Source organism: Pygoscelis adeliae, unplaced genomic scaffold, assembly GCF_000699105.1.
Source record: "Pygoscelis adeliae isolate BGI_AS28 unplaced genomic scaffold, ASM69910v1 Scaffold157, whole genome shotgun sequence".
Lineage (NCBI taxonomy): Eukaryota > Metazoa > Chordata > Aves > Sphenisciformes > Spheniscidae > Pygoscelis > Pygoscelis adeliae.
This window is the reverse complement of record NW_008825107.1, coordinates 1067598-1094244: the sequence shown is the minus strand read 5'-3', so window position 1 is coordinate 1094244 and position 26647 is coordinate 1067598. Positions and strand designations below refer to the sequence as shown.

Genomic DNA, 26647 nt, shown 5'->3' with positions numbered 1-26647 from the left:
TGCGCCCTCGCCGTTAGGCCGCGCTCCGGTGGTGCACGAAGGCGGCGGTGGAGGAGTGAGGAGTAGCCTCCGACCTGCCCGCGCGTCCCTCGGCCCGGCGCTTCACCGCGGCCGGGAGGAAGGGGCCGCAGCAGAGACCCCTCTCCCGTCACGGGGGGACTTGCATTAAAGAGGAGAGCTCTGCTGGTTACATCGGTCTTTCCTCAGAGGCTCCCACGGTGCTGCCCTAACGTAACTGCACAGCTTTTGTATACGTAGAATAAACCTCCCCTAGCTCAGTCAGTCGGTCGTGTACTAATTCGTAATTAGTAGCAGCAGAAGCCTCTTTAAATTGCTGCTGTCCGTGCAGTTTGTTATCGAGGCAGGAGGTGAGATTATATTGTCACAGATTTAAAAAAAAATTATTTAAGATGAGCTTAACATACAGAAACATACAGTACTGCCCACATCTGTGGGGCTTGGAAAGCGTGCAAGGCAAGTGCACTTATACCTGTTAAGAGTTTTAAATTCCTTTTTAAATACGTTTAATCCCCTGGGGCAGCAGGCATGCCTTCTCTTTCTTCCGGGTTTCTTTTTTTTTTGCCTTCTCGCAGTCTGGAAAATTTCCATCCGCCGGGAAGCAGCCAGCCTGTAAAAGGGGCACCACGCGTGTTGAACTACAGTTTAATCGCTCGCGTTAAGCATGGTATTTCCGTGTCTGTCTGCAGGAGCTATTTCTTTAAGTTAAATGTGTACAGATTAACGGGATCAGATGGAGCACCTCAGAACAGATTTCCACCTACAACTGTATTTCTTGGACTTTGGCTTTAACACCAATGCCCCCCCCTTCAATACCTCGGTCTTGTTTTGCCCGGATAGGCTTGCCCTGTGTTTGCAAACGTATCAGTTAGGAAAGCGCCGGCTGTTATATGTCCAACTGAAAGCATAACTGTGTACATCACAGAAACTAGAGATCAGGTTCCTACTCCTGACTTGCAGAGACACCTGAAAAGCGAAACCGTCATCAGTATTTATACTTGCCTGGAAAAAAAGGCCTTTTGAGAGCTGAATTTGATAGGGAACAAATGCATTAATTAGCTTGGGATTTTGCATTAATCCTCTGATTCATGCTGTGGATATTGGGAAATCTAAATATAGCTAACATTTCATGTTCTCCTTTCAAGCGGACAGACGTGAAACCAAGTGTGGGTTTTGTTAATTGGCAGGCTTTCAGTTTGGTCGTGCTGTGTTTCACAGGAGGAAGTTAACATACAGTTGTTATGAGTCAAGGGTAACAGAAAAGAAAAAGCAACTCAAGAAAGTAAATCAGTTTTTAAATACCTGTAAGTATACGGAAATAAGGATGTGGTGTTGCTGTCACCCCGCAATAAAATGGAAAATCCTAAAATTCCAAGTGGTCAGTTCCAGTCACCTGGTGGCCTAGCCCATATTCATCTGGTGCAACAACAGTGATTCCCAGCACGTCTGGCCTTTTATCAAGTTGACAGTTACTCTCTAAGTGCTAAGTAAAGAAACCTTTCTTCATCTAAGAATTGCATGAAAGGTAAACCAAGAGCATCTGAAGCAACGTGCTTTGAGCTGTGAATGACAAGTTTAACGGAGGCCTCCAGAAAGCTCATGTCACAGCCATTTTCTACTAAAGCAACCACTTATTAAGTTACCTTTGACTGCGTGTTTTTGCAAGCACCCGGATTTTGTCTAGTAATTTAAAAAAGTAGTTTTAACAAATATTTCCAGTCTACAGATGCAATTGTGACTGGCATGGGGAAAGTACAACGGCAAGGCACTCCAGCTCAGAATTACAGCGTCTCTGGGGTATACGTGTTGCTCTTTGCTGCTCGATTATGTCAGACCACTCTGCCATCTTTTTTTTTTGGCATTCACTGCGAGCCTGCATATTTTTAATTCCTTTATTATGGCATATAATACCTTTCACTCATAATTTTGCTCTCAACAAACTTCGAGCAATTTAGAAATCCCTCACTTAAAATTTAGTGTGATTAGTTACAGTGATCTGATGGTCCAGTTCAAATTACTCCGGTGCAACAACATGGACTTATTACAAACTGCATCCCAGCCTGCTGGACTTTCATGAAGTTGGGTGTTACTCTGCAAAAGGTTAAATAAGCCAATCTTTCTACATTTTTCAGCATGCTAGATGAATCATCATTAGTGAATTTTTATCTGTGCTGAGCCAAGTGGTGTGTTTAATTTATTTGGGGTAGAAAAGAGATCTGAGATGCCAGCAGAAGATCTTGCTTGCTTGTGTTAGCCAAGGGAGCCCATTTCAGGGTCAGGTGGCAGAGAACTTCAGGCCAGACTAAACATTTTTTTGGGGGGGAAGTTTGTGTGTGCAGTTGTGTATGTCCGTGGATTCACTCTTAGTGGTCGTTCTTAGATAGCCTAAGAAAAATCACAATTCACTTTACAGGTCTGTGTTGAAAAGTATTGTTCAAGACCTCAATAAATGTGACAGAACCGAGTATCGTGCAAATGAAAAATCTCTTTAAAATCTAAGCAAATATATTTCTCCTGCCTTCCCCCCTGGGAGCCACAGTGCAGATGTTTCAGCAATTGTTTGAAGAGCATGCATGATAAGCTCATTTTCACGACCTTACCTCATATTTTCACATATTCCTATTTTAGCTGACATGGCGCAAAGTCGTTATCACTCTCATTTGCTCCATCACAACCTCTTCAACCTTTGAAAATTCAGGGTATCGTTCTGCAGGTGGCCGGCAGAAATGCCTTACCTTGACCTCTCTGTAGTACTCCCCATTAGATGTGGGCTGGTCTGTGTAGGATTGTTTCTCAGTGAGTCATACAGATTGCTCTGTAGTTTCTCCGAGGCAGCGCTGTGCTACGCATGATTAGCGGGCTCTGAGGGTGACCTTGTTTCCTGAATGATGTAACTGAAAATTCCCCTTCCTGTGCTTCTTGTTTCCTGATCAGTTTTCTCTTTGTTCTCGAAGACATTCCAGCAGCTGCTTATCTTTTATTCCTGATCTTTTATTCCTACAAATCTTTGTGAAGACAAGTTATGTTAACAGCTACTTTAATTAATTTGGTACGAACCGGAGGGTATCAAGCACGAAGGAGAGCTGTGCTGACGTCCCGCCTCTTGCAAGACGAGAAGCGTCCGACAGCTGCGTGCTACAGCTCCACCTCCGAGCGCCGGGCTTCCCGCTTCGATCCAGATGGGAGCGGCCGACCTACCACGTGGGACACCTTTGGCATCTGGGACAATCGCATTGATGAACCTATTCTCCTCCCACCAAGCATAAAGTATGGGAAGCCGATTCCAAAAGTCAGCCTGGCCAATGTGGGCTGCGCTAGCCATATCGGGAAGCGCAAGGAAAATGAAGACCGGTTTGATTATGCCCAGCTGACGGAGGATATCCTGTACTTTGCAGTATACGATGGACATGGCGGGGCAGCGGCAGCAGACTTCTGTGATAAGTACATGGAAAAATATATTAAGTAAGTGTGCATCAAGTAAATGCGTGTCAAATGAATTACAGTAGAGGTTCCTTCCTCAGGACTGAAGGGGAACCGGTGGGTCATATATTGTCGCTAATCCTCCTAGGCTATATAGCCACCTAGCCCAGCGGGGACAGCAGGAACACCAGGCTGGAACAGTCCATTACAATGGACGTGCTATGAACTACTTACTCTGCATGGTGCCTGCCCCACTGAGCAAGCCCACAAAGATAAGAGAAGGAAAATACAATTGTACTCACCTTCCAGGAAAGGACTGGGAACACAGAGAGAGTGTGAATTGACTGTTTTCAGATGGGGGGTCACTGTGATTGCTGACCTACGGCTTGCTTACATTCTTCTGTATCTCTGTGTCACATCCCTGGGTGTTGGAAGATGAATTTTATCTATTTGCAGAATTACCGGATTATGCTTCCAGTGCAGATAATTAGTAAAATCGTATTACCTTTTCACTGAAATCCAGCATTATTCAATGCATGCAGGGTGGAGATAAGGCTATGGAAGAGATTGATCAAGACGTATATTTCTTGGAAAGAAGTTTAATTTTTTGTTTACTTGTTTGTTTCCAGAGAATTTCTTGCTGAGGAGGAGAACTTGGAAAATGTTTTGAACAAAGCTTTTCTAGAAATAAACAAAGCATATGAAAGGCACGCTCATCTGTCTGCTGATGGTAGGTAAATATTCTACTTATATGGGTGTGGAGAATAAGGTTTTTCTTATTTGCTCAGTAGTTTATAGTAAAATGTCCAGAAAAAATGCTTGAAAACAGTTTTACTTAACACAGGATTTTGCTCTGATCACTTACTGCAAATGAAACAATTATGCTTTACCTCCTTAAAATGAAAAGGCTGTATAAAGTCTAAATCAAATTTACTGGGAGAGTTATTAATCTGAATGTTAGCATAATCATCAATTAATTTCTCTTAATGTGATTCTGTCAAGGAAAGTGTGTGTCAAGTTAGCAAAGAGTGATTTAGATTTGCAAGGAGCATAACTTTACTGTGCGAGAAACCTGGAGGGGGATTTTGGTTTGGTTTTTTTTGTTGGGGTTTTTGGTGTTTGGGTTTTTTGGGTTTTGTTGTTTTTTTTTTTTTTTTTTAAAGCTGTTATTCCTGTGGGTTTAAAGCAACAGTGTCAAAAGTTCCCCTTTCTAACTTGGATGCTGGACCTGAGGAGGAATGTAAGCCAAAATTAATACAATCGGTATTGCTTCTGCACAAACAGAATCACAGGAGTAGCTGAGTGTGAAAGGGAAAAAAGCAGTGAAGAGGAAAACAAGGTTGGCTGTGGTAAGGCTGGCACCAGCCCTTTTAGACTCCTTAGTCCTGGCTGTTAATCAAGTTCTTGTATATGTGTCTAGAGACTAAGTACATCTAAAGCTTATAGAGAGTAACTTGGGAAGGGAGATAGAGGTCCCCGTCCCAGTTCTGTCATAGGAGTTTCCTCAGCCATGAGATACAATTTTAAGAGTCAGTTTAGCCAGTCTTAAAAACAAAACAAAACAAAACAAACCCAATTAGAAAAAAAAACCCACCACAACAAAAGAAAACCAAGAAAAAACCTGTCCCAGTGCTGGTGCAGGTGCTGGCAAAATGACTGAGGTCGCTTCAGAGAACAGAAACTGTAAAAGTTTTCTCTCCAAGAAAGGCTTGAAACCAACAAGCCCTCTAGGGAGTGAAGTGATACTGTATTCTCAAGCTACTTTTCTTAAGCATCAATGAATACAATCGAGTAATGGAGTGGCTTCCTGCACTTTAACTGCTGGATGAATCTAGGTAGACTCAAAAATTTCCTGGCAGGACAGGTAGCCTGACTATTGCAGCACTGTGAGGGATACGCACCTTTCCTCTTACCTGGTACAAGCTAAGGTATGAGGGGTATCAGGAAAAAAGTCTTAAGTCCTGAAATGCAGCCCTTAAAAAGGGGGGATTAAATCTATAAAGCTCATTTCCCCATTACATCCCATTTTATTTTTTTCTATTGAAATCCTTTAAAAAATAATGATGTGGTAAAAAAGTCCAGAGTCATTTTTGATCTACGGGGTGAGTTTTAACTGAGCTCATGAGAGAGACATCAGTAGAGCAGATGTGATTTTTATCCAAGAGCCTCCTTGCAAATACATTTTCTTAAAAGCCCAAATTCAAGAAAGCGTCTGAATACAGGATTATGTGCTTCCCTGGATCAGGACCTTTCGTTTTCACTAACATGAAGATCTGTTGTATTTGTCCCCTTCCCCACCCCTTTGTTAGTAGGACAGCTCTTGGTTTGGCTCATTGACGTGACCTCTGTTAAGCGTCAGAGCAGCTCCTTGAGGAGAAGGATTGGGAACTGTACTTGGTATATTATTCTGTTATTCCAAAAACGGTTTCTGATTATAGCCTTTTGTAAATGAGACTTATGGAACTGGATAACAACAATATTTGACAGACAAGTTGTGCAGCAAGCTGAGCATTTTGGATCTGCTTATAGGATTTTAGGATTTTTTTGGTATCATTTAACTGCCTGGTGCTGCTTAATGAAATACAATGCAAATGCCAGCAAATTTACTTAACAGTTACCAAGATACTGGACAAACCCTCTTCATTAGAAAAGCTCGAGGTCAAGCAAAATAGAGGGCAAAAGTGCTGTCAAACATCCCCAGGGGCCACACTCTGGCAAGCACACAGTGTTTCTCAGGTAGGCTGAGCACCTGCAAGCTCTTGCAGGAGCCAGTGGGATCTAAAAGTGCCCTGTGCTCTTGACTGGTTGCCCAGCTGAAAATCAAGCTATAAGGCAGAGTGGAGTAACAGGGTGGAAAGACAAGTGCGGATTTCTGAACAAATTAAACTTTTTGCATATCTGTTGTTAAAATAATTCAATACTATGTTGACTGCTTGGTGTGGATATTTTTGTTGTTGCTGCTGTTTTGAAAGTTACATAAAATTTCAATGCTTGGCATGTATCCTTGTTAGAAGCCTACTTCCAAACTGATTCAGTTTGCCAGCAAAATTTCTGATTAATTGTGGCTATTCTAGATGTGACAGTCAATACCGTTGCTAAAGTATCTTGAAAATGGTGGCTGGTTGTGTAACACTGGGTATCTGGGATACGCTGGATGCTTCCCAAGACTCCTTTTGAAACCTGGCCATAGCTGATGAAGTAGAAAGTAGTAGCTTAGTCTTGTTCCAGTAGATGACCCTGCCAGGGTTCACTCCTTTCGCTGTATCTGCAAAAAAAAACAGTGCATGTTCAGGATGTCCAGGTCTTTACTACACACGACCAGCTTTGAAAGTGTCTGCCTGGGTGTTTGAAGGAACATAAGTCCTGGGACAAATCCCTGTAGCCAAAATAGCATGGATATTGTTTGACACATTGTTTATAGTACTATTTAAAGGGTGAAAAACTCATACAATGGCACAAATTTAACAGGACTAGAGATGTGCCTTGTTGGAGCACCTAGCTACGTCTTCAAGGGTACGGCCCTTTGTAGGTCACTTTACAATTACAGAATATTTGAAATTATAGATGGAAAATATATAGCATAATAGTTTCTGTGAGCTTTCAATTTAAAAAAAAGGTACATGTATGTGTTCCAGGTACTGCTGCTGTGTCTGGCGTGCAGTTCACTAGTGCTGTTGGAGTGCTGTACTGGCCCGCTGGAGACTGGTCCAGTATCCCCTCTGACAGTAATCTGTACCTGTTGTTTCACACAAAAGCGTAAGAAACTTGCTGTAGGCAGATCTGGGGTAATCTGTCCTCCACCTAAATCCTTTCTAATCATTAACAGCTTAGAGATATGCCTGAGCCCTGAAGCATGGTGTTTCATATCTCTTAAAAAATGCATTTTCATTCACTTCCACGCATTTAAATATATCCAGTCACTTTTAAATTGCTGCTAAACTTAGGTACAGGACACAGTAAAGGAAGCTCACGTCCAACAAATATGTCGTTATCCACGGGACAACTGTTAATGGAGACGGACAGAATTTTCTGATATTTTTGACCAGCCATAAAAACTGAAATGTAAAGGCTGAATAGCTTTGCTCAGCAAGGACAGAAATAGGGAAGTGAATCATGTGCTTGAGGAAATTTGAGTATCTCTCTGGAGAAACGCAAGACAAACCCTCTCCTGGCCTAGTGTGGTCCTACAAGGTACTGCTTCTGTTCACTGCGATCCACTACTCAGAGAAAACAACAGGGAGTCTTTCCATCGACCTCCATGTTCACTACATCCAACTCTAATCGCATTGGCCACTCACTTCTGGAATAGCCATCTTATTAAAACATAGCCAGGTATTAACTGGTGTATCTATGTTTGAAAGGCACTCCTGGCATCTTACTATGCTGAGCAAACAGCAAAAGATATCTAAAAATAACTAAATTTAAAAAGTAGTGGGTTTTGGTTTTGGTTTTTTATGTTACCATTCAAACATATGATTTTTATTTCTTTGAATATGTTAACCTGCAACACTGAGGAAAAGGGAGAGCTGCAGAAATTGTACTTAAATATTTCATAAATCCATCAACGTTACAAAGGCAGCCTTTTTATCCAAGGGCCCTGATTATTACCTAATCAAGTTAGAAGATACTAATTACGATATTAACAGGTGTTTATTTTGCGTATTTTCTCGTGGGTCAGAATGATTCATATACTTCAATTCAGTGCCTTTAAGATGGCCCCATTTTAGTTGGCACTGGTTTGAACTCCCCATTTTTGTGTTATATATAAATATATATATATATATAAAAAAATAAATAAATTACCTTGAGGAAACAGATTGGGCCATATTCTGTACTGAAGATGTTCTTCAGGGTGGCCGCTCTTTCCATATATGAGACAGCTGGCCCTCTAGCATTGATAAAATTCTTTGGTTGATTTGTTGGTTTGTTACTTACCTCCAAAAATATTGTAGCTTTTATTTTGGCTGAATTTAAACTGGTTTTGTCACACAGTTTTAGTGAGAAGGCAGGAATGGTGGCAATTCCCCAGAAATACCAAGGCTGATTTATCTGTGGCCAAAGGTGCATGTGTAAGCCTCAAGTACTTCCTGTATGACCTGCAAAAGACAATGCAGGCAAACCCGAGAGTGACTACTTCCCCTGTTCTGCAGCCCTTACTCTTTCATCTCCAGTGTTGCAGGTTTATTTTGTTTGAACAAAGTCCCTGGGTGAATTTCCTATTTGCCTCTGTGTGCGTGTTATTTGTGGCAGACACTGTACCTGGTCAGCAGCTCTAGAACTGGAGGCCCTGGACACTATATGCTGGGCTTCAGTGGAAAGAGAGATCTGCTTAATTTTGTCCCAGGTGAAGGAGTCCGGCGGTTCCTAGCCTGGACTACTGGAAGGTTCCCACATCCTCTTTGTCACATTAGTTGAGATGACTTGCAGTAAAAGTTGTCCAGTGAGTGTTAAGAACCTATTGAAAGATCTTAGTTTTATAGTGATATTGTTAGGAAAACAAAATAAACTCTTTAATTGTTAAAACCAATATATATGCTGATGCAATGTATTTTGATATTATTAAATAACCTAGCAGCAGTTGTAGTAAAGCATTAGAAATGTTATCCCATCATCATTCCTGTGTTTTCGAGCTGTGCTAGAAATCACATAATGCTTGTAGTCTAGCTACATCCACATTCTTGCACCCCTACCCAGATCATGAACTGGTTCCAAGGAAGAGAGCGTGAGCAGCATTTATTTTTCCAGGAGTGCTATTTAATTAATAAATGTACATACAGCTCAAGTCACTATGACCATTACCACAATTCTGGACAATACCTTGAATTGTTCTTTAGTGCTGTCCCTTGATTTTGTGATAGCGGCTCTTTTCTTTGAGAGTTCGCACTTGAAAGATGCAGATTCACCTGAATGTCCAAATGTTTCCAGTCATTTATGAACTAAAGACTACGGATCTTAACTTTTTCAGAAACTGCTTATGTTTGTCAGCATAGTTCCAAAACCAAGGAATGAAATGGGAGAGTAGCGGCAGTTCTGCATTAATTTTAATGTCTAAATAAAATGTATTTTCTGTGAAATAAAAAGGTAGTTTTACGTAGGTTCTTCATTTCACTTCTTTTAATTGTTGGCTAAAACAGGTATTTTACTGGTTCTACTAAAATTTCTAATCACACTGGTACTTGTTAGCATCTTGCTTTTATAATGTACCTCAAAGTGAGCCTGCACTGGACTAGTCCGTGCTTCAAATCAGAAACAGGATGTCAGTGCTTACCTGAATAGTCTGAAGCTACCGGCATCTAAATAGTTTTGAATATCGTAGCCTGCATGGCAGCCATAACGTAGTCCAAGATTTGACCTAGGTCACCCCAGCTGATGTTCACGATTGACGTGTTGGTTAAGTGTATAGCTAAACCAAGTCCTCACTGCAGTAATAATACCTGTTTTAAATAATAACACAAGCTTTGTTTAGACTGTTCTGTGAGGTTTTTTTTTTTGATTCATCAACTCACTGCTTTTGCTGCACAACAAGGCTCAATGCATCTTTCAGGGCTTTGTGCACTTCAATTTACTCCCAACCCTGTTTTACTTACGGGGTGCCGAGGCCTCTCAGGGTTGGGGAAAGAGGTCACCAAGATCCCAGAGCACTCGCATTTTTGTTTCCATAGTACGCAGGGGGTCGTGCCACGTGTATGCCGTTTGCTGGCAGCTGGTCAGAGATGGGGCTGGCTGGCCTTCCTCGGGCTCAAACGCACAGTCCTGCCTCAGATCCATCCCGCCTCCCCGGGGTCAGGGCTGCAGGGCCAGAGGAAGGAGTGCGTGTAGTTGTAGCTGAGCTTTGCAGAAGTGATGGTGGAAAGATCTTCAACTGTTAGTCATGTGAAAACAGGAATATAACTGGGGATTCTCATTCCTAAGTTAGCCCAAAACACCTCTCTAATTGGCTTGCCTTTAAAACCTGGGAAAACTGGAAAATCCCAGAATGCAGGAGACCTACAGAGGGCCTTTCAAGGGGATTTGCATTGGCTGGGAATGCAAATGTGTTCCAGGCAATAGCTTGTCCTGGCCAGACGTTTTACTGTAATAGCTCAAGTTGGCAGGAGTTACTGCTTTCCAGGCACCTCTCACTGGGTTACCTTTGCATAATTTGCAGGAGGGGAAGATACTAACTGTAAAATGGGACTGCTCCTTTCAAAAAGGAAACAAAAAAGGAAAGCTGGACAGTTCTTCTGGCATTTCCTTCACTGCGGCTAGGACTGCAGATCTTTTCTGAAATAGGCAGACTCGCATTTCTCCTTTTCAAGCACTTCTTTTTTTCCAGAGCGTTGTAGAAATTGAAATGAGAAGCCCTTAAATTTACTTGCACCAGTTAATCCAACCAGGTCCCTGAACACAAGTCAGTCAGCTCAGCTCGCTCCCTTACTGTGAGGGCTCTGTTTTGCCCTCTAGGCAGTCACTGTACACCCCTATCAAGTGATCCCACCAGTGCCCAGGGCAGATTGCCGGGAGAGCCACCACCAGCTGACTGCATCGGTTCGCAGGCACAAGGCAAGGCAGAATCCAGCTTCACCTTTGTACTGGGACCTCCAGCAAGTTGACAGGATCTGAAGGGAGCGGCGTCCCTTTCTGAAAAAAGCCACTGGCCTGCTGGCTGAACCCTTTGTCTCTTGGCAAGGCGGGGGGAAGCAGAGGGAGATTGTAACAACTCTGACAGCAACGGCAGGACCCCACAGACTGGGGTGAAGGAGCAACCTAGTGTTTCTCTTCCGGTGAACTACATGGAGCTACATTTACTATTACTCAATTGCCCACTTCACCACCTAACAGAAGGGAAGAGCCATCAGCTTTATGGTGGGCTACCCGTGCAGTCACTGTGCCCAGGGATAGGGACGATAACGCTGTAACTTGAGGTGAGCTGGTGGGACAGAAAAATTGTTTGGTACAGGCTGAAAGGAAGCCACTGTACCTTGTACCGCTTTTATTCCACTTGCCCTCTTTGCATGGAGCCATGTTGTTGCACAGAAATACTTATCCTTTCCACTTCTTCTCTATCTCTCTCTATGTCCTACATGCATGCATGTGTGCTGTATTTTTTTTTTTAATATGTAGATTTAGTTTAAACTTAAAAGCAGTTACTTACTGGTAATGTAGAGCACAAGTTGTCTTCATTTTACCAGTTAAAACTCTTGCTGTTATAAATGGTCCCATGCTTTGAGGCAGTGCTAAAAACTCTCTCTTTGATATGACGTTTATAGCAACTCTGATGAACTCTGGGACCACTGCAACAGTGGCTCTGCTCCGGGACGGTATTGAGCTGGTTGTGGCAAGTGTGGGAGACAGTCGTGCTCTGCTGTGTCGAAAGGGAAAGGCCATGAAACTCACCATTGACCATACTCCAGAAAGAAAGGAGGAGAAGGAAAGGTACCTGTCAGCTGATGATGTGTCTTCCCAGGGAACGGCCTTGGTCAGGACGTGCTTGTGTTCTGCTGCTGGGTTGGGCCTGGAAGAAAGCAGAGTTGAACACAACGCCCCGAGATCACCTCTGAGCTGGCAGAAAGCGGCACAGCTCCAGTTAATTCATTTGGTTCCGTTTAGAGGACTGGGGATGTGGAAAGCCCTGCATGAGCGTAAACTGTCTCGGCAGTAAGATCAGCACAGCTAGGACTCGGTACAGAGCCGTGACAGGGTTCAGACTTGTCCAAGACTGCCAAGTTAGAGCCAAGACCTGAAGAAATGCACTATGGTTCCCAGGTCAGGACTCAGCCCGCCAAGCCACATCCCTTCCGTGAAGCCCTTCAAACAGCAAAAGCCAACCCTCAGTCTCCCAGCTTAGGTCCTCCGTACCCCATTCTGTATCAGTAGCTAGTGACAGAAATTGCAGATAGAGACAGGAGTAATAGTGTGAAGCAGTAACTCATATTCGCTTTTTCTTTTGTGCCTCTGGACAGGATTAGGAAGTGCGGTGGCTTCGTTGCCTGGAACAGTCTGGGACAACCTCATGTGAATGGTAGACTTGCAATGACGCGGAGCATAGGAGATTTGGATCTTAAAAACAGTGGTGTGATAGCCCAGCCAGAAACAAAAAGGGTTCAGGTAAAAGAAGGCCTGGTTAACAGGGACAGCAACATTCGGACTAAGGGGCATCATAGGTATTTCATGCAGGTGGCGGTACCCACACGACATGTGCCCAGGTGAAGCCTGATGGCCAAGCATTGTTTTTTATTTGTGGTGAAGTAACCAGCGACCAATTCTAATTAAGTCATTTCAGAGTAACACTAGCAGGACAGAAAAGAATCTGGCCCTGATACTAAATTCAACCAGATCAACTTCTAAATCCCATTTATCACAGTACAAAATAGGATGAGGGAAGAAAGATAACACGTGATATCCATTACTGAAATACAAAGGTGTTAGTCTGTTTGGGGCTTGTGGTCAAGTGGATAATTTTGAGATTAATGCTGATATAAAACCATCACTGAGAAATAGATGGGATACGGATGGGCTGTCATCGAAAAAAGTAGAATACATAGAGGTTTGCACACTTGGGAGGAAGAGAGGAGAAAAGGGCAGTTGCATGCATCTTACCATAGCTCTGTAGTTGTCCAGAAAACAAATTAACCACCCAGAAGGTATTCAGCACAGTTGCCTTCACTTTTGCAGGAAGGCTCTCCTCTCAGCTCATATTCTGTTTGTTACTTTGCCCCAGTGCACCTCCCAGGGCCTGGGGAATTTATATTCAGTTGGTCTTAATTAAATGCCACCCACTAGGCCTGAGGGGTTTAGGGAGATGACCGCAGTGCTATCATGTCTTCCTTGAAATCCTCAGTTTAAGGAAGCATTTTGTTTACTGGGTAACATCTGGATCTGGTCTTTTGGTCTCAGTGTATTCAGAGGGCTGCTTCCTAGAACTGGAAGCACCTTAAGACGCTCTCCTCTAGTACAGGGAACACAGTCTTTATGGCTAATGGATATGCTCGAGAATTCAAGGGGCAGCCTTTGGCTAGCCGAGGGTTTGGGGGTTCCAGTTAGATCTCGCACAGAAAGCAGGAGAGCACGCAGCACCCCCAGAAAAAGTGCTTTGCAACAGAGTGTAAAAAAAAATGAAGGCAGTTGATTTGCCTTGCAGCACTTACTCCATCGTTGTGCATACTGTGTGCCTTTATTGCAGTTGCATCATGCAGACGACAGCTTCCTGGTCCTTACTACAGACGGTATTAACTTCATGGTGAACAGTCAGGAGATCTGCGACTTCATTAACCAGTGCCATGATCCTGCCGAAGCTGCCCACGTTGTTACTGAGCAGGTAATGCCAGGGCTTCTCTTGGCACAAAATGCTTGTTGTTGTGTTTGGTTTGGTTTGGTTCTAAAAACAAGAACAAATATACAACCACACATTCAAGTGAATTGAACTGTGCTGGTTGAGACATTCACTAGTCCCACCGGCTAGCATTTTGCTTACCCTGGGTCTTGCCACATCCTTGCCAGGCATCATTTCAATGAACTTGCTTAGCTCACGATCCACTGAACTGTGTGGGACCGTAACTGCAGTTTATTCCTGCGCTGAATACGTCATCAGCATAGACAGAAATGGCCAGTTTCTCACCGGGGTTCTGGGTGGTGGCATATCCTATGGAAAGCTTGGGGCGTACCAGAATGCAGCATCAGGGCTGGGAAGGGGCAAGGAAGTCTTAGGCCTCAGGGCATGCTGTCCCATGTGGAGCCAGACACTCGTTCCCTTTTCCAAGCAAGATGATGATGCTGACTACTTGTTTCTTCTCTCAGGCAATGCAATTCGGCACTGAAGACAACAGCACAGTTGTCATAGTGCCATTTGGAGCATGGGGAAAGTACAAAAACGGTGAGATCAACTTCTCCTTCAGCCGCAGTTTTGCTTCCAGCGGGAGGTGGGCATGAAGACCTGCCACAGCTATCTTTTCCTGCCATAATCTGGACACAGCGTGCTACAGGAGAACACATCCATCTGTTCATAGGTTGACTCAGTGTCTTGTCCATCTCTTCTGTTGCCAGTGTTATAGAAGATGCCACTGCTCCCTCGGTGCCTAATGCCCTGTTGTTGCTTATGGCTGATCGCATTTTGCTGCGTTTATTTATTCCAGTCAGCATTGAGGCAGCTATTTCTTTGGGTTTGTAGTCCCAGCAGCTCTGCACATCACTTTGTTCATGTAGACGAGGCTCTGGGCTTTCACCTAAGGCTGGGGGTGTTGCACAATTGTTTCATACCTGCTTGTATTACCCAGAACCCTTAGTTACCTGGCAGCTGTGTAAGTCTGAGTCTCTGAGCCACATGCTGGCTTCTTTGTATGTTAATGTATGGGGGAACAAACGCACAGTGGTTTTAGGTAGACAAAAAGCGTGTTTGTTGTCTTCCTCCGCTGTGCAGCCACTAAAAACTCCCCTGTGCTTCAGGAGAAGCAGGTGAAAAATAAGGGAGAAGTTTCAGAAGCGTTTAGGTTCTGATGCCAGTGGCATTTGGTGTATCTGAACAACTTCCTGAGACAGTGCTGCTTTGCAGGGCTTTATGCTCTCGCCGCCATCATCCGTGATCCTCTAGCTCCAAGGAGACGGAGCAGGCTGGAGCCGCGTGCCGTTGGACAGATGGAAACGTTTCTCCATTGGCTCCAAAGCCTGTACAGTCTCTGTGGACCACGTAGCAGCCCCTTGCACCATCTTCTCTTTGGCGTGCCAGTGCTTGACAGGAGCACAGAGGAGGGAAAAAGCTGCACATTTCTGATATCCAGAGACTCTCATCAAATTTGAAAAATTTTTTTTTAAAAAGAAAACCAGCTAATTTCAAAGAGTTTACTAATCAAGATTCTTTGGATGTGTAAGACAGGAGAGTTTATTTCTTCATAAATATATGAGGATTTTCCTGCCCTCCGCTGAAGGTTTCTTTCAGTTAGTCATGATCTCCTGTGTCTCTTCATGGTATACAGGGAGCTGTAAAATGCCCAAAGCAAGCAAGCTAGAGAAAGGAGAGAGCATTATAATAACGTAAGGTAATTTTTATAAGTTCTGGGTATTGTTTCTAGTAGGTGTCAGATATTCAGACACCAGAAGGTAGTTTTATACTTCAAGGAAGCATTTCCACTTAGCTTTCCAGAGGGAGTCTGTGTGCAGTGAGGCATGGGGGGCCGGAGCTCTGAGCCAGCTCATATCGCTGCTGTGACATGGACTGCAGGTGATGTGTTGGCAGCAGGTGAAGATTTGTCCCAGCATGCCTCATTCAGACCTCCTTCTTCCTCCACTCCACATCAGGTGTGCAGCTCCTGTGGCCTCCGAGTCACCCTGTTGCAATGAAATATGGGCAGAGAAGAACTGGGCTCTTCTCAGACTTGCCGCAATGTTTTTCATTCTATGGATGTTTCCAACAGCACAATTGTGAAAATAAAACAAAAAAAGAGTGAAAGAGAAGTTGCCTGATGCTAAATCACCTTGCAATAAGGAAAAATATTTCTGAGATGCCTGGCCTGATACTCATTTTCCAGTGTGAAGTACACATCTTCATTAATTTTAGCCCTTTCCTTTTAGCCCAGGGTTACACCTTTGGCAGTCATTCCACATGTTTTTCCTTGCCTCTGGTCGAAGGCCTAGCAGCACCCAGCAGAGCACAGTGTTGTACTGACAGCATTAAATACTAGGTGTTTAGAGAGTACGCTGGTTTTGTCCGATCACTTGGTGTGTTACATGGTGTATGTAACATGTATGTTCAGTTCGTAAGTACAAAGAGCTTGTGAGTCGGTATATGTAAATCTCTGTTGTATTGGATTTTGTTGCCCAGGCCTCCGTAATGAGCGCATCACTGGTTTACAATAATAATCCCTTCTCTCTCCCCAGATTTTCCCCAGGGTTGGGGTTCAGTCTTCACCCGAGATCAGAATGTTTGCTGGTCGTGGTCCTGGGCTCAGCCTTGCTTACCTGAGGCAGAGGGGCACTTCTAGTTGTTACCAGCGAGAGCAGGTTCTCAGTCTGCGGCAAGTTTGAAGATTCCCACGACCCATTTGTGGCAAAAATGGCAAAACGCAGCCTCTGCTGAGCACTTAAGGAGAGGTCACACCCACAGAGGTTCAGAGAGCTGCTTCAGGAACGTAGTTGTGACGGGTTTGCGCTGCAGCATGAACAGCTGACAGCCTTTCTCTTGCCAAAGAAGTAACCTGCTAAAACAGCAAGTCCGATAGTTCCTAGCAAAGGGTTAACCACAGCACGCAGCAGTCTTGCTCTGGGCACAGTGAAGGGCTAGAGCCAAGTTCTGGAGAGGGAGTTGCTGTGGGGGTGGCTTTGGTGTCAAGTGTCAGACAGGCTTGAGCGTGCTTGCAGGGATTTGGACAAGCTCCATCGACGCTGTCCTGTTCCAAATGCTGCTCATTTCTGTTCGGCCGGCTAGCCATCTATCCAGGCAAAAGATATTAAGGGTGCTGGGGGTGTTCGTGACAAGTACACATTGATTTTTTTTTTTTTTTGAGCAGTGCTGGATACTTGCCAAGCTGAAGACATGGTATTAAATGCAGGCTGCTAATGAAAAACACTGCAAATGAAGAGCAGGTGCTCTGAGGAATGACCTGGCAGTTAGAGTAGCTTCTAAACATTGACCCAGATGTAACATGAAATGGCAGTTTTTCTTCTCATTGGAGGTTTTGGGGCATTTTTTGTTTTATCCCTATCTGGTTGCCTAATTTCATAGAGAATAAAAGTGGTTGGGGGCTTTTATTTCTTCTAACAGAGTGGTTATCCTCTCAGAGGAAGGATCCATCCATAACTTCTTTTAAATTTTATAAAGGAAGGGATAAGACAAAGCTTTGCAAAATAGCAGATGATTAGATAAAGATGTATTGGCGGTTGCTATTACTGCCTTTATACAATGACAGAAAACCTTAGATTGGAAAGGACTTCTGGGTGTCATCTAGCCTAGCCTCCTGCTCAAAGCGGGGCTAACTTCAGAATTGCATACTGTGGTGAAAGGATGTCTCCTGACATGGAAATCAGTGCCTGAAAATGGATGGGAGAAAGAATTTAGCATGCAGTACGGTTTACCTGTGGAACCACTTAATTGTATTGAAATTGAAAACTTACCCATATTTAACAGGTACTTTGTATAGCTACCAATAAATTTCACACATAAATTAGCACATACCTAAAACTAAGATACGAGCCATTTTGCTCTAAGGAAAAGCAAATCAGTAACTGACAGGAGATTAGAGAGATGCATTTCTTAACGCACAGGTTATTCCCTGCCTGTTTACTCTAGCTTTTTGCATCTCATTCTGAAGTAAATGAGCTACTGTTGCAGATGAAATGCTTTGCCACGTGGCCCAGTAGTCTGCCTGTTCCTCCTTCCATTAAGAACAGAGGTACCTTCACACTGGTTTGTGTGGATTCCTTCATGCTGCACACGGCAAGTCTCGGCTCCAGATTGAAAAGCATCGCATTTTGTAGAAACACTCCATTACCAGAACTGTTGGTCTCTACCTCCTGAACCACAATACCGCTTTTTCCTACCAAGATAACAGTGAAGTGCCCTAAGATTTAGTGGCAACTGCACCAAACCTTGTTTTTCTCCAAGTCGGGGAAAAGCCTGCAATTTCCTGGGTGATGGATATTTCATCATTTGACACTTCTCACTGAAGAGTCATTCGAACAAGTCCCTGCCCTTGCATTTCCGTTTTGGGGCTGTTTTGACACCGGTACCGTGTTGGCAGAGTGAGCTTTACCAACACATTCACGTGTTGAGTGGGACATAGGTGTATGGCACTGAATTTGGAGTGCACGGACTATGAAGTCAGTGGAGTAAATCCATGTTGGGGAAAATGGAAGTGGTTTGTCATAGTGGTAGCAGGGGATCAAATTAGCAGTGCCACAGTAATGTCCGGCCAGCAAACCTCTTGACATAGGGTTCTCCACCGGAGCTAGGTACTGCTCTACTATGATGAAGCTGTACTTCTAGGTTTTTTCTATCATCTAGTCAATAAGCCTCCTGCTGCCTATAGCAGCTCTGCAAGCAACCAGCTTTACACCCCAGGGACCGCCAAAATTCCCTTGCCTAGCAGAGAGCTCCTTTCAACTTGAGGACAGAGAGCAAATTGTCCTAACAGCAGCAGTTGCCTGTCAGAGAGGTTTATTATTGAAACATCAGTAGAGGTGTTTTACACTTTGAATGAAATGAAACAGAATCTCAGTTTGCTCTCTAGCTCCCTATCTTTCCCGTGCATCTGTTGTTTCAACGAAAAGAATGGTATTTTTTGTTTATTACAGAGTGAACTGAACATTAAGGGTGACCTACTGAGCAAACTGTAACAAGTGTTTGCTTTTTTCCTGCCTTTTAGGGATGGATTCTAAACTCCATTGAATCTGGTAAGAGTATTTTCTTGCCTGAACACTCCCCTTGGAGCAGAGGTATATCTCACTGTACAGGCGCCGCAGGAGGGTGGACTGTGGGTGCAGAAAGGTGAAAAATGCTGTCCAGCTAGATACTTGTTTTTATTGTGAGGATATGGAAGGCACAAAAGGCCTCGTGTTGCTGGAGGATTTACTAGGAGAGGTGTTGAGGTTGCAACTGGAGCTCCAGCTCGGTCTCTCCGCCACCTGGAAAGGGGGGTTTCACGCCTTGTAGAGGGAACTCGCTAAAATGTCATTTGCAGCCTTGATTTAGGAGAGCTGGTCTCTCTGGAAGGTGAACATAGTGCAAGAGACTGAAGTGGGGATGAGATCCAACAGTTCGTTTAACACAGGGTCCTCAGTACAATCAGTCCCTTTTGGTTGGAAAGCTCGGGGTTGGAGAATAATCATGGAGCACAGTTTGTGGCTGAGAACAGGGTTGTGGAGAGAGAGATCAGCAATATTACTGCTTTTTACATACTTGGGGGAAATAAAAGTTGTGAGGAGCTTCGACTCCTTGCAGGATTTCCGCTGACTTCCACAGGATCAGGGTATCAAATCACCTTTTCTGTCTCAGCAGGTGGATGTGCTGTGGTCAAAGGCATTAGCGTTTATAGCTAATGGAGAAGCACAAAACAACAGATACCAGTGAAATTGGTTTAGTATTAATTTTTCTTAAATAAATTCAGTTGGGCACTGCTAGGTCTATTGGTCACTCACCCAACAAGCCGAATGTATGGTATAGCAACACTCCGGGTATTCCTTGGTTCCGAAGCTGCTGTTCTCAATGCAGGGATATCCAGCGGGGTGTCCTCTTGACCCAGGATATTGAGTGCTTGGGCAGCGCTGTGTGTAGTAACTTTCTACAGACTTAAGTGCAATTGCGTACATTTGTTACATAGTTTGCCTTAGGACTGTGTATAATTCCTGTGGTTTGATGTTTATGTTTGGTGTAATCAGTGTCCATAGTTCATCTACTGCTTAATTTTATAGAGGTGTCCATTTTGCCTTTTTTTTTTTTTTTTTTTTTTTTTTAAAACATTTGTTCGTCTTCATCAACTCAAAGCTACAGTGGAGCAGATAAGTCTGTACTGGAATGCTTAAAAGATCTTTTAATAAAGAATTGGCTTCTAGAGTTGTGTCACTACAAGTGGATTTTTCTTCTTCCACCGCATTGCAAACTACCAGAAAAGTTTCTGCTTCTCAAGCTGTGTCGTGACTGTCTTGTTAGCCCTGGGCCTCAGCTCCTGCCATAAAAAGCTTCTGATAACCAAGGTTTTGCCTACAAAGACGTTCACCCAGTGTTAACCAGTGCAAAGTACCTTCTATCTCTGTGCTCTGTCAGCGTCCACAGGCTTTGCTGCATCAGGGCGACACGTTCTAACTTGCTATTTTTGTCTTGTATATTTTGATATATTACAATACCAAGAAATCAGAAAGCCCTCTCTCTAAAATAAGTCCATCTTAAAAAGATAATTCTTTTGTGAAACAGAAAAACACCCTGGGTATTTGTCATGGTGAGCAATGTCATCCTGTGACACAGTGGAAAGAAACAAATTGGGCCTCCTTAATAAAAGAATATATTTCGGCTTCTGCATGGATTGAAGACTTTTCAGTTATCCTAAAAGAAATGAAAAGGAGAAAATAACAGCCGAGGGTTTTAACTCATCCACAGAAGTAGCCCTGAGATCACTATTATTTTTAATTACTACTGCTTTTACAGCTGAACTTAAACCTACTTTCACTCTCCTTTGAAAGAAGAAGCAGCCTTGACTTCAATGAAGACCTAGCAGTTTCCTACAGCTGAGCCCCAGCCCTTTCTTTTAGGACTAAAGCGAGTCCTTTTTTGTTATCCTTTGTTGCCAGTCCACATCTCAGCTCAGTTTGGAGCTGATCAGCTCTTAGATATATGCATATATCCCGTAGTGGTAAGCATATAGTAATCACTGCTCAGGTCGGTGAATTTTAAGAGCTGGGGTAGCGTGTCGGGAAACCTGCTGGATAGCTTTGCCCTTTCCTCACGCCTGCCCTTTCACAGTAGTTGGGAAATGGCTCCCAGGTTACTCTGCAGTCGGAGCGTTTGTCCTGTAATGAGCGTCCCTGTGACCTGCTGGTTCATGCACGCCTGCGGGAGAGGAAGAGGGCAGCTGTGTCCCAGTAGCACCATGGTGGTTCCCTGTCCAGCTTCATCAGGATCGCCTTGGAGAGCAGCCAAGCTTTAAGAAAAACAGCCCTTGCTCTCACATGGGGTGCTCACAGAAGCTGGCCCCCCAGGAAGGGCTGGAAGCTTTCCCTGAAGCTGAGGGCAACTTGTGTCAACACCCCCTCACAGCCTACCTGCACGGGACGGAGGTCGTGGCTGATTACACAGGGTTTTCATCACCGCTGTTGGGCAAGAGCCTTGCTCTGTGTGCACACACACATAAACCATACATCAGTATTTACGTTTGTAACATACTCTTGCCCAGAGGTCATCTTTGCTCTTGCTCAGCACTGCAGCGCTTTAACCTCCCTGCAGCTCTGCCCAGCAAAGCAGAGCAGGCGGCACAGGCCACAGTGGCACCAGAAGTGGGGAGGAAGCAGTCCATCCTCCCAGGGGAAGGTGCTGGTGGGAGAGCCGAAGGCCCAGCACCTGGAAAACTGGCTGGATTTGAGCTGCCACTGGCTCTCAGCAGCCTGGTTTTACTCTTTATTTAATGTGGTCATTACATTTTTTGGTCATTCCCCTCCATGCGATAATGACTTCACAGCTTTTCCTAGACATTCACACTTAGAAAAACTATGTTGCATCTCCCGCTGGCCTGCCTGCCCCACAGCACAGAGGACCTCAGCTGGGGCAGCCTGCCAGGGGCTGTGGCAGACTCTTGAGCAGGCACGATTGTGCTTATGCTCATCAGTGGGCGTGTTCAAAGTTTTGGTCCCATTTCTTACAAATTCCCCTTCCTTCGGGCCAGCCATGCACCCAATGCAACGTCACTCAACTGCCCTAGGAACATAGGGCAGGATTTGGCCCCCAAGACATCAGTCCTGTTTCTGTGCTCACTTACCCTGTTCTCTCTACGTTGTGTGGCACACTAACCTCACCAGTGAATCAACACCACGTCCTGACATGGAGACAGTCGTGTTCCACTGCCAGTAATTCTTTAGAAATACATAAGCATTTTTTACAATGGTATATAGCACAAAACACTTTGAGCCTAGAAAGCAGGCTCCAAACCTCACCCTTCTGAACTCTCAAAGCCATCACAACTGTGATGAAAGACAATTTGGTCACAGCAAATTGGCCACAAATTTGGTAACAATATACTGGGCTATGGCACTATCACAGAATGAAATGCTGCATTTTTTTAGTTTGTAATAGCTCCCCCCCCTGAAATCAGACAGCTGCAGACCTTCTGTGAACAACTGGCACACCCAACAGATGCATTGGAAGACCTGGCCATTTGTTTTAGCTGCTAAATCGAATATCTGGCCCCAGGAGGTGCTTCTGCCTGGCAGTAGCTGTCATGGAGCTAGAGTTAAAGGCTGGTACACTCGCAGTGAGCTGCCCTGTCACTCACTGCCTCGTTTCACTCCAAAACTGGCTGCTGGCCTGTCTGATGCCTGTTGGGGATTTTACAGCTCCAACACTGACATTTGAGCTGCCATGAATTTCACAGGGCATCGTTCTTCCTTCTCCCAGACCCAGGTTTAGTGCAGGAACCTCACAAAAGGCTATGGCTTTCTTAATTAATCACCCTTTTGTTTGCCTGGACAGAAAGGAGCCAAACTATCTCTCCCAACACCTGATTTGCAACAGGGACTCTAAATTGCACTATCTTAATGTCAACATTGAAGGCTGTGCTCCATGGGGCAGGGATGGGACTGCACTTTCCCAATCAAAAGGTCCATCAGGACTGTGGCGCCTGCCGCTTCCCCATGCTTGCTCCTGGCACCTCCGCTCTCCACCACGCCTGGGGCATGCCAAAGGCAGTGGCGCAGCCCTGCCTGCCGGGCTCTGGCCACAGCACTCAGCCTCTGGCTCCACAACCCACTCGGAAAACTCAAAGGGCAATTTTTTTTTCTTTCATCAAGGCAGGCTTCTCAGAGACCTGTGGAAGGGAGTTTTTGGACATGCCACAGGCTGGCAGAGGTGGAGAGGAGCACGTGCACTTTGGGGTGCTGAGGGCACACGAGGGCCACAAAATCACGCCGTGGGGCTGGCTCACTTTCCCACAGCTGAGCGATGCCCTCCATAAGACTTCACAAGCTGTGGAGACGAGGCGCTGCAGTGCACTCTGTAGGCAAGATGTGACACTAATTGCAAGTTCTTTGCGTCATTCAAAATGCTGTACCAAGTTAAGAACAGTTAGCTAACAATATGGCACAGATCACAGAAGGTGGCTAAGTCATTTTTTGCCCGTGGGAAAATGAGGTTGAAATACTGCATACAGAACTATCCAGCTGCACAGACCAGCCTGGAGCTACTGTTAGGAAAGCATCTCTCCTCCCAAAGAGTGGGCAGTGATGCCAGATCCTACTCCCTGCAGTCCGCGTGGTTTACTGGCTCAAAATGCTTTGATGAAGTTCATTTGTGACCTGCTCCATGACAGTAGAACAGCATGCCGGGCTGCAGCTGTCAAGTGTCTGCAGGTATGCTGAGAAGTACAGTAATTCCCCCGTAACTGTTAAAGAGAAAACATTTTTTTCAGTGTATGAAAAGATTTAAAATATGGAAATCCCCGAGTGAGAAATACTTGAACCTATGAAAAGTGGACATTACCAATGCTATATAACCAAGATACGGCTTAGGAAGGCCATGCAAATTGCTTCTGTAACTACTGCTTGAGAGCACATTTAAATATAACAAAAAACCCCAAAGAGTTCATGGAAGGAGATAATATTAAACGCAGTAAGCACAGACAGTTAAGTTCATCGGTAGAAGTTCCTTTGCTTTTACAACCAAAGAAATCACTTACTGTCAAATACCAAGAATGCAATGTCGGTTCTGGTGCTCATCAGCCAAGGAACGTGGTAGGCCCAACTGCATCAAAGCCTGGTTTTTAGTTAGAGAAAACCTGTTAGCCACCAGTGTTGGCACGTAATTAACTGCCAACATGAAAACCCACATTCTTTAGCATTACCAGCTTAGAAAAGGCTATAAAAATGGGCTGAAGAATCAGTAAAATATTTGAACGTTTGGGGATCTTAGGCTGTTTCTCACCAGGTAAGGTCAAGTTCTGCTCTTGTAGTCATTCTTTCCTTGGGGAAGATGATTTAAATTGGATTTTGATACTTCCGTCTCTTCCACTGTCCTTACTGAGCATGACTTAAGTAATTTTCTGTCTGCTTTCTGTATGTTGGTACAGCCTATTCTTCTACACACTGTCAAATTAATTCTGCTGGCTTCATACTCTACAATGACACTTACAAAGCAAAAAAGAATAAACAAAGACACACGATTTCACACTGCATCATTGTGGATGACTGTACTCATTAAGAAGTAATAGAAATTTACTCCTCTTGACGATATAGAAGCATGTTACTCCTTAGTTACCACTCCCATGTTAAAAACATTTATTCAGCTGCAAATGTCTTTCCAACAAATACAAAACAGCTTTTTGGTGGTAAATAGCAGGTATTTATTTGAAATGAAAAAAATACTTCAGTACCTGAACTATTGCATTTAATCATGTATTGTTGTAATTGTGTTACTCTACCTTTTTGCATTGGAGACAAATATACAATGAACATTCAGATATCACAGATTGCACACTAGATAGTAAATCGTCAGGCCTTTTACGTAACCACCAAAAAACAGATATTGGATTCTGCAATATAGTACAAAATTCCACACTCCAGTCTTAGCCAGTTATCTTCAATTTACTCCTGATGCTGTACAAATAAATGGCCATTTAACTAGGGCTTACAAGTTAATAACAGGACAAAAAAAATATACATTGCACTGACACAAAAAGTCAGCTGTGTTAATAGTCATGCAACAAGTAACCAAACTTGCTGAAATTAAAAATACTTTCTAAAAACAGTTTTAACTGCATAAATATTTTATACACAGTTCATTTACTGAAACAAAAGGAGTCTTTAAATGATACAAAGCAAATATAAGTTTCTACCAATTTTATACATAAGAAAGTGCAAAATAACTTATCTAAAGTGTTTTGCTATTGAACTGATGAATGTCGGCTGGAGGCAGCCAGCCCCCTCTCATAAGCATGACATTACAGTTGCACACTACATACGAATGTTAAGAGTACATGAATAAGTATACTACAAAGAACAAGGCAGGAGAAGACATGTGAGGTACTTGCAGAGAATACAGTCTACTAATGTTAGTGTACATGAGTATATTTTTGCTCAACAGATTTTTACATGGAAAACAAAGCAAGTATTTGCATTAGAAGCTTGAAAGAAATGGAAAAAAACCCACTCCCAAGTGAACAAAACAGTTGCCCACAGCACCAGCTGCCAGAGGAAATATGAGGTGTGTTTTTTCCCCTCCACCTCCTACAAGCAAGAACGTAGTTTTAGGAACAGCGCAACTGAAGAATTAAGTCAGAGGGCTGTGGTGATTTGTTTGCAATATGTAAATTGGGACTAACCTCTACACTACAGAATCTGTAAAGAATAATGACCTTCATTTTTTTAGTATGCTGCCAAACATTGAAAGCGTAGAACACCACCCGTACAACGTGCTTATGCAGCTGAATGCAGTCGACTACCTCTTCACTGACGGCCCACTATCTTCATGACCCCACATTAGTACTATATGCCAACTGTTTGCTTTAGTGTTTTGATTATATCAGTGTTACTGTCATAAACCTTGTTTTTATTAGGGTTTAATTATGTGGCGGTACAAGTTCCAGTCCGTAGAAAAGACGACTTCCTTAAATTTGGTTTTGATTTGAAATCTGGAGGCAAGGGGAAGAAAACTCTGTGGACTCAAAGGCATTTAAGAGTTGTTAAAACAGCCTTTTCTTCAAACGAAAAACGTTAAGGCCACTAGCCTGTCTTCTGAACTATGCTGGTTTCGCATCATTTTGGGAAGGGCGAAGGCAACATTAGAAAGAACAGCTGAACACAGAAATTCCAGTGCTCCGCACATGCTTACTGAGGACCTCTTCTTGGTTTTAGGGTCAAATCTGTCAGGGTAGCCATGCAGCGTGGCTACTTGATCATCACTCTTTGGATCCAAAGGGATCTATTTGGGTCAGCTAATCTCAACAAACCTGCATTTACTCAACAGTGTGCAAGGGCTCTAGAGAAGCCTTTCTGTTCATTTGGGGACCTAGTATACATACCAAAACAGGAATATATCTCATTTTACAGACCAGCACATACATAATAAACAAACATGTATCAAAATACGTATTTAACTTTCAGTGCATAAACATGTGATACCAGGGTAAATAGTAAGTGGTCAGGATTAACCAATTATTCACTGCTAGAAGCTCAAATCAAGAGAAGACAGGTGTGCCCCACAGGGCCAAGGACCTTCCAGAAGGAGCTCACACCACCACAGAGAGTCTGGCATTGATGGTGCCGTTCCGACAACAGTGCCGGTTTTAACAATTATCTGTCCCAGAGCCAGACTCTGCCCAAATCATTCCAAGTGAAGGACACTCTCATCGTCGAGCAAAGACACTCACTGAACTACTAACAGAGCAAAAGTGGGGCCACCTGTCTTCTGTTGGTTTGGGTCATATCCTTACCGCTATTTAAAAGAATCCATTGTGAATATACCTAGATCTAGATCAGTTTGTCACCCATTTACAAAATATATACACATACGTTAAAAAACAAAACCAAACCAAACACCAGCCTCCCC

The 26647-nt window shown here is 43.8% G+C and overlaps 1 protein-coding gene across 1 annotated transcript; it reads left to right on the top strand.

The window, feature by feature from the left end:
• The first annotated feature begins 2894 nt into the window (after positions 1-2894).
• Positions 2895-16174, top strand: PPM1K (protein phosphatase, Mg2+/Mn2+ dependent, 1K). Its single transcript, XM_009327492.1, has 6 exons — positions 2895-3480; positions 4068-4168; positions 11688-11853; positions 12381-12525; positions 13601-13735; positions 14215-16174. The coding sequence occupies exons 1-6, from the start codon at positions 3041-3043 to the stop codon at positions 14344-14346; spliced, it is 1119 nt and encodes a 372-aa protein (XP_009325767.1). The 5' UTR covers positions 2895-3040; the 3' UTR covers positions 14347-16174.
• The last annotated feature ends 10473 nt before the right edge of the window (positions 16175-26647 follow it).